Source organism: Synchiropus splendidus, chromosome 2, assembly GCF_027744825.2.
Source record: "Synchiropus splendidus isolate RoL2022-P1 chromosome 2, RoL_Sspl_1.0, whole genome shotgun sequence".
NCBI classification, from domain to species: domain Eukaryota; kingdom Metazoa; phylum Chordata; class Actinopteri; order Syngnathiformes; family Callionymidae; genus Synchiropus; species Synchiropus splendidus.
In genome coordinates, this window is record NC_071335.1 from 34,920,790 (window position 1) to 34,928,947 (window position 8,158).

General features: G+C 42.7%; 2 protein-coding genes across 2 annotated transcripts; one reads left to right on the forward strand and one right to left on the reverse strand.

The window, feature by feature from the left end:
• Positions 1-1,901: 1,901 nt before the first annotated feature.
• LOC128754379 (transcription elongation factor 1 homolog) lies at positions 1,902-3,858 on the reverse strand. Its single transcript, XM_053856953.1, has 4 exons — positions 3,811-3,858; positions 3,401-3,538; positions 3,262-3,332; positions 1,902-2,575 (listed from the first exon to the last, which is right to left on the reverse strand). Exons 2-4 carry the CDS (start codon positions 3,514-3,516, stop codon positions 2,511-2,513), a joined length of 252 nt encoding a protein of 83 aa, XP_053712928.1. The 5' UTR covers positions 3,517-3,538; positions 3,811-3,858; the 3' UTR covers positions 1,902-2,510.
• A 108-nt stretch (positions 3,859-3,966) lies between these two features.
• On the forward strand, positions 3,967-7,410 carry LOC128753569 (mitochondrial cardiolipin hydrolase-like; the record flags this gene model as incomplete). The annotated part of the gene is made up of 4 exons (XM_053855351.1): positions 3,967-4,017; positions 4,606-4,775; positions 4,938-5,167; positions 6,926-7,410. Coding segments are annotated over 4 exons (711 nt in total), but the record flags the coding sequence as incomplete, so codon positions are not given.
• Positions 7,411-8,158: the final 748 nt, after the last annotated feature.

An 8,158-nucleotide genomic window follows, 5' to 3' on the forward strand; every position in this document is an offset into this window, starting at 1 on the left:
CCATTGGCTCTAGCTGAAAGAAGGGATGGATGAAAAGTCTATTTAAAGTCTTGATTTAAAGCTGTGGCATGAGGCAAGATGTTCATGTATGGACTTGGTTGTCACCGTGTGCATTCTCAGTCTCATCAAAACATTGCAGCTTCACTTGAGCTTTAGTTTGTGTATGATTCCAAAACGTTTTGTCTGTTCTGTTTGATACAGGCTGTGCTTTTTTAAAGAGCCAGAACAAGTGCAGACAGTCATTTGTCTTCAGAGTTGTTCATAACAGGAGCAACACTCATAACTGATTGAAATGGTGATGTGTTAAATGTATTAAATATATATCAACAAGTGCCATTTGTGGTTCATGTATGACAGCTTCTTGTTTATCTTATTGAGAAGAGCATTCCTGGAGGGAAACAGAACCAAATGAAAAAAGGAAAAGTGCTTAGTTAGAAGTACAATCACACAGGCGATAAATAATGCAAGTTCCATTTATCAAATGTGCATTTGCAAAGCCAAATGCTAATATCTAGCTGACCAAGCATTTACATCTCTTATTTACAACCGTTAGCAATAATTTAAACGTATCAAATATGTCCTGCGATCAGCAAAACCTGCTGAATTTTCAACACCTTACACAAGTGGACCGGCGAATACATAAACGTCTATCAAAGCGGCTTCATGTTCAATTTGAGTTTTGCCACCGGCGTGAGCCGCGTTGTGTGCAGTTATTCAAGCCGTGATCAAAAGTGAACCTGGATTTTCGTTTGACATGTTTAACCTGTTGATTGAACCTTAACTGGTGATTTTGTTTCGTGCATTTGTGCGTGTTCGAAGCTACATAATGACTATTGTGAGCGCTGCTCCAGGTGCCTAGCAACCGAATGGCTGTTTCCCTGGCAACAGTTGCCGCGCACTCACAGAGTGGATGATTGGCAGCCTTGACAACAGAGACACAATGACACTTGACCTCACGTTCTGAATAGGGGAGGAGGGAGGCTAATATGCTTGGATGTGGAGGAGAAAGGGGCGGCAGGAGAAAGGGACTAAGTAGCAATCATGCTCCTCTGTAATCATCCTACAGCGTTTCGTAAGGCGTCGCCAATACCTCTCCAGCTGGGGTCCATCACCAAACACAACGCAGCGTTCATTGCTGTGTGCACACACACTCTTCCTAGTTGGGGAGTCACGGCAGCCACTCCACATCTCATTTATTATCACTCTGCCTGCTGCGTCTTCTTTCATTTGTGATCTGCTGCATCCTGTGGCCGCCGCCGCCCTGAATGGGAACTGGACTCCTGAAACATGTGCTGTGGTCACAGATGCCATGACGGAATACATTTTACCTTGAATTTTGAGTGTTGCACGGCCTTGTAACCGTTTTCTGGCTGTAGCTGTGTTTTCTTGCTGCTTCTTTCACTTCTGAATGCAGATCGCACAAGTAGGAGACCTTGCTCACAAATGTTTTGAATCGTATGGTACATATAGTTATAGTCTGAAACAGAGGAAGAATGCTTGCCTCCGACCATGAACCCTTTAAAGGGAAATTTAATCAAACCAAATAAGATTACAGGGAAATAATGTTGCATCATTTTCCATCTAAAAGAATCACTCTAGTTAAGGTAAACATCTTTTCACCAGCCAGAAAACCAAATCATTCCAAGCCCTCGCTTCATGAATAAGAAGGGTGAGCTTGCTTGATTTACTGTCCTGTCTTACAGTATATTAACAGCCTGACAATTTCATGAAATGGATTGCCTTGTAACTTCTCTTCATATGGTAAGTGGAGCTGAATCAAAAGGGAAACTGATGATAAGCACTTCCCAGCAAGCAATTTCTCAAATGATATTAAAGTTTAAGATTTTTTTTTAATAATATCGGTATTGAAGAGAAATCTAACAGAAAAAACAGAGACACCGAGGCATTCCTGGCTGTTTTTTTTTTTATTTTTTTTTAAGAAAAGGTCAAATTAATAGGTTGCCATTGCATTCAAACATTCATCGTTTCTGCTTCCAATTCAAGAATCAACTTCATCAATTCATCCAAACCAGGACCATGTGTTGGAACAACCGCACAACAAAAGAAACTAACACCAATTAAAATGCAGAGGCATCGTTTTTTTTTTTTACAGGTCAAATTAGGTACCACACATCAGGATGCACTGAATAAAGACCAACCTCATCAGAAAGTTACAACCCTGTGTGTACTGTACATTATTCGATTTAACAACACCTATAAAATAAAATTAAAAAAAAAAAAATTCACACAAAAGCATCCACGCTTATGCATAAATCATAATAAGTCACTACAAATGATGCAATACAGCTAATGTTGAAATAATGTCTAGAGAACACTTTAGGAAACAAGGGCGGCAGCAGCAGCTTTTCTTCAGACATTGTGTTGTCCATCCGACTCCTCATCTCAGGAGACCCGACCATTCAGCAGCCGTCCTCTCCTGAGCTGGCTATTAATGTCTCACTTCAACTTTGGGGTGACCACCGCTTCTATTGCTGTCAGAGACATGCAAGCTACTGATTGGCTGACTCGCAGGCATCTATCCAATCACTGTAGACGTCCACAGGCTCTGACAGATCTGGGGAACAATAGATTAAGGAAGTAATACGATTACGTTGATTGTACATTCGCTTAAATATTCATGTGCGTAGACAGAGACACAGAGGAAAGAACACTGCTGACAGCACTCTTTTTTTCCTCAGGTGACTTTTATGCGGGGGGGATTTTTTTTTTTTTTTTTTTTTTGCTTTACATATTTTGCAGTCAGAAAATAATTGTATATCTTGTTGATGTGTAACTGTTAAATATTTCCTCTACTGTGGAATTAAAAGGTTAATACAGATTGTGTTAGGGCATCAACTTAAGTCACACTTTTTAACAGTTTGATCGCTTAAACTCTTGTTTTTCCTGAGTCACCTCAGGCTGCAGGAACTGGTCTACTGGGGTAACAGGACCATTGACAAGGACAGAAATGGAGTGAGCAAGTTCCCACAACAGACCGCTGAACCCTCAGTGCATGATGGAACACTTCAGGAGACGCAGACTGGACAATACTACTGTGTCTCAACTGTGCGATAGATGTCTTACAAATCATATACAAGTACATAGGCAAATAGCCGAATTATCCTTTTCTCACCCATTGACAGTTGTTTAAATTAAGATATTGTTCTGCTTCAACTTCATCCATCTACCTTCCTTCCACAACAATAAGCCAGTCAGCACCTGAAGTGAGGTCTTTATGTATCTAAGAACACAGAAGGATACATGTGATGGGCGTCTGAAACTCCTCCAAACAGACCGTGCAGGAGATAATACCCGTGTTTCTACTTCTTTCCCTGTTGCAAGAAGAAAGACAGGAGTTAGATGCGAGTCAAAAGAGCGACTGCTCGGGGTGCTGGATTACATTTTGACGTCGCATGACTTCTCGTGGTTACAGAAAGGACACGTAAACTGGGAGTCCAGGTCCCCAGTCATCTTCTTCTTCGGCGGAGGCTTTCTTTTGGACTTTCGGCGACCCATTTCCACAGAACTTGATCAAACTCTGCACATGTAAACAACAGTCAGTAAGACGAGATCCGCAGCAGAACACAAAAGCTAGATCTTCTGTTTGGACTGCTCAATTAGCAAAGCACTTTTGAGTTAGCCGCTCGAGTTAGCATGTTTTGAGCCGTTAAATTCAAAGACACCAAACACCAAAGATGCATAAACCGATGTGTAGCCAGATACACACGACGCTCTGGGTGAAATACATTGGGTAATTGGAACGATCTGTGGGTTTTAGCTTGTTTCAAAGTAAAAACAAGTCATGTTTACCTTCCGTGGTCGAAAAACACGTTGAAGCAATACGGAAGTGGCTTCAGTTAAGCCCGGTAGGCCGACAGTTCCAGCTAAATGATTGGGCAGCGTGGTTCGTCGCGCAATCGATTATTGGTTTAGACATATGCCAATCAAAGGGATTTGAAATGACGACATAGCGCTGGGAGAACACACTCCCGCGTGGTGGCGACAGAATCAGCACAGGTTGGCTCATAAAATTGCGCCTGCTTTATTCGCATAACGATGCAAAATGCTTTGAAAAGTAACCTTCAGTCACTCATATTGCACCTTAATTTGGTTTTCAACTTGAGTATCATTTTTTGTCGAGCTACTTTCCACCGTTTGTTCGGTTGACATGGTGACTAGTGCCTCTGAAATACGTTCACTTTCAGTGACGAAATTGACCAGTGATGGTTCATGTCTTTAGTTATTCATCGACTGAGTAGAGAATGAATCACAGAAATTTCGTTTTTCATCGCTGTACTTGTGGTAATTCATCAAATGAGATTTGACGATTCAAATTTCAAACCAATTGTTCAGTAGTGTTTAACATATTTTGAAGTTATCAAAGTTGTCAAAATGACTTGTCTTTGACAACATAAAACAACCACTGTAATATAACAGAAAACGGGTGTAAATTGGACTTAAAATGGAATAATCCACGGTTTTGGTAACAATGTCGTGATTGTTTTTTATTTTTCAGGCCAAATATGAAATCTATGTTAGCTAGTCAGTAAAATCTGAAGTTCAAAACACACTCTAACGTTGTATTTTGTCCGTTGCTGGGGATAGGTGACAGCGATGTGGAAGATTAAGGTGGTTGGACTTGGTGTTGTGGTCCTCTCAGTGAGGCTGCTTGTGTTGATTCACCGTCTGTGGACCAAAAAAGTTCGGAATGAAGTCATCTTCTTCCCCTCTGAGTTGGCTTGTGTGGAGCACATCTTCAACCCAGATTTACCCCAGTAAGTAAATCGTACCTGTAGTATACTCAGTTTATTGTGTACTCGGTTGTACGGCAGCTTTTTATTACGATACAATGCACATTTACTGTATATCAGTAAGTGAAAAATTCAAAGTGAGTTTAGTACGATAACAATAAATGTTTTACATCCTGTTTTTTCCAGACCTTGTTTGTGTCCCTTACCTCACGGTGTGGAGACATCTTTCTCTCGACTCCTCCGCTACATCCTCTCTGCGTCGTCCTCTCTGGACTTGTGTGTTTTCGCCTTTTCCAACATGGACCTGTGCAGAGCTGTGCTTGCACTGCACAAAAGAAAAGTGACCATCCGAGTCCTCACTGACAAGGACTACACTGCCATCACAGGCTCCCAGATCGGTGTGCTTTGTAAGGCAGGTAAGGACACCACGGCTACTGAAACAGCTGTCACTTCTAGCTTTTCTGACTTGTGTAAAATACTAGCTTCTTGTGCTGCACAATGCATAGTTGCTACATCATCATAAGTCACTGGACTTCCGTGAGAATTTCTGAACTTTGAGAAGTACATTTATGACATTGTAAATGCTGCTCAGCGGTAACCCCTCCAGGCAAGTTGTTTTTGTACGTATACAATAAACTCCCAGACTTTGACCCTATTTTACTAGATCGAGCCACATTGTTATTTCAGTCCCGCATCACACTCCCAACAACTCTTTCATCTCAACTTGATCTGCAGGATTGGAAAGAGGCAGAGAGAAGAATATTTGTTATCACTCCCGCCTCCTTTTTCATTTCCCATTTTTCTTAATGAAGTTGATGAGTCTCAATGAGTCCCATAAGTAAAGTTAAGTAATGATTGGTAGAGACAGTAAAAGCAAATGGTGATGATGCATTTCACTTCATTGTCCTTCACTTTTCAACTTGGGTTTCAGTCAGTAAAAGCAAATGGTGATGATGCGTTTCACTTCTTTGTCCTTCACTTTTCAACTTGGGTTTCAGTCATAGTCTCCCTCTTCCTCAGTTTCCATTGGCAAGGCACCGGTGAGCCTGGAATGCTGCGTCTGGATTTTGGTTCTGGTCCTCTTTACCATGGACCTCAACTCTAATCTTTGCAGGGAAGAGACTGTCTGTCTCAGCCTTCATTTCCAGGAACTTCTTCCTCATTGATTCTTGCATCTTTCTGTATTCATTTATATATACTTTTGCATGTTAGTACCTGCTCAAGTGAGGAACAGAAAGCCACCCTACACCCTCATTTTCAAAAACAAAAGCCCACTATGCGGATGAGTTATTCAGAAGAGAGTTAAGTATTTCACATGCTCCATATTTAGACAAAACCTTTGATTTTGAGAGTTCATGTCTGTTATGACAGATCCGGCATGAGTCACGGCAGCTGCCCCAATGTGCAGCAAAATTTTGTTCCTGACCTCGTCTTTCAGTTTCTGCCTCAGTCATCTGCATCTACAAAATTAGCTATATTGTTAAGCAAGAATTAAGTAAGTAAGAGATTGGCAAGGAGGGCTGCTGATTTAATTAGGCAAAGTGTTTCTGTGTGTGTGTGAGTGTGCATCAATATTGCAAGCCTCAGGAAACTTGGCCCTTTTTTTGCCCCCATATTGTCTCACATTTTGTCGCTGTCCTGCAGAATTCTTTCATCTTAAAATTGCAGACACCAAACAGCCCGAGCTGAGTTTGCAGTTGTTGGTCTGACTAGTCCAGTTTGGTGATCAAATATTTCTACAGTTTGTAGAGTTGTTTAGGAATATGTGTTGAGCATATGAATGAGGTTGATCGCGCTTAAGAAAAAGTGTGTTTCATAGTCAGGGGGCCATTAATGTAGCTTTTGAATACACGTCTGTCTTTCCTAACAAGGCTATTGCACTATGTTTTTTAAACTGTATGTTTTGTCATTTATTTGTGTTAATACTAAACTGTGTATTTCTTTAATCCTGTTCATCCCTACATCAGTTTTCCCATGGTTCGCACTGTTTCCAATCTCCTTTAAAGAGCTGGTTTCTTACAAAGTGAAGGCCCACTCTTACTCTTCATAAAGCTGATGCTCTCTGTCACTTGGTGTGTATATAAACAACAACTATTGTAGCTGTTATTCCAAAGTCGAGAATTTTTCTCTTTAAGCCATCTTCTTTTCACTGATATTCTGTCTTATCTCTGTAGGAATCAGGGTGCGCAACGACTACGGTTCTGTGTACATGCACCACAAATTTGCCATTGTTGATGGCCTGCAGCTCATCACTGGCTCCCTCAACTGGACACTGACAGCAGTGCAATGCAACATGGAGAACGTTCTGGTCACAGAGGAACCCGACTTGGTCAAGCCCTTCATCAGGGAGTTCCAGAGGCTGTGGGAGTGCAACGATCCGCTTCACTCTTACCCCTCAGCTCTTGGTGAACCTCCCAACATGACCGGCCACTGATCAGGTGTGCCAAGACTCCCAGTGATGACTCCCAGGTGTTTATTTGGAGCTTCCAGAGCATGACATTGTGATGCTAGTAGAAACAAGAATTGTTTTAGGTCTGTTCAGTTGCACCTGTGCATTTGATTAGACTGTACTGTTGTCTTCATATTTTAACTGTTTGACTGGGTGTGTTTAGTAAAGGACCCAAGATTTGTCTCATGTTCTGCACTCTCAGAGACCAGACTCCAATAAAAGTGCTATTTTCAATCACTTTTTCGCAATATTAATCCAAATTTTACATATAAGAGAATTAGATTCATTGCCATGGTCAGTGGGGATGCCACCTAATAGGAAAGTGCTTTGTAAAACGTGCAGTCAAAAACATAATAATAGTCACCTTCACCTTCACCTTCTTCTACTGCAGCATTCGGAGCAGGGAAGCCCAAACTTCCCGGTCCGCACAAACCTCCTCCAGCTCCTCCTGGGGGATCCCGAGGCGTTCCCAGGCCAGACCGGAGACATAATCTCTCCAGCGAGTCCTGGGTCTTCCCCGGGGTCTCCTCCCGGTAGGACATGCCCGGAACACCTCCCCAGGGAGGCGTCCAGGGGGCATCCTGATCAGATGCCCGAGCCACCTCAGCTGGTTCCTCTCGATGTGGAGGAGCAGCGGCTCCACCCCGAGCTCCTCCCGGATGACCGAACTCCTCACCCTATCTCTAAGGGTGCGCCCAGCCACCCTGCGGAGGAAACTCATCTCAGCCGCTTGTATCCGCGATCTCATCCTTTCGGTCATTACCCAAAGCTCGTGACCATAGGTGAGGGTGGGAACGTAGATCGATCGGTAAATCGAGAGCTTCGTCTTGTGACTCAGCTCCCTCTTCACCACGACGGTCCGATACAGCGACCGCATCACTGCTGCTGCTGCACCAACCCGTCTATCAATCTCACGCTCCCCTTTTCCCTCACTCGAGAACAAGACCCCGAGATACTT

Coding starts and splice junctions, on each gene's coding strand:
- LOC128754379 (XM_053856953.1), bottom strand. CDS start 3,516: ATGGGTCGCCGAAAGTCCAAAAGAAAGCCTCCGCCGAAGAAGAAGATG. Junction 3,333..3,400: donor AAGTCATGCGACGTCAAAAT/GTAATCCAGCAC, acceptor TTCTTGCAACAG/GGAAAGAAGTAGAAACACGG. Junction 2,576..3,261: donor GTTTCAGACGCCCATCACAT/GTATCCTTCTGT, acceptor ATTGTTCCCCAG/ATCTGTCAGAGCCTGTGGAC.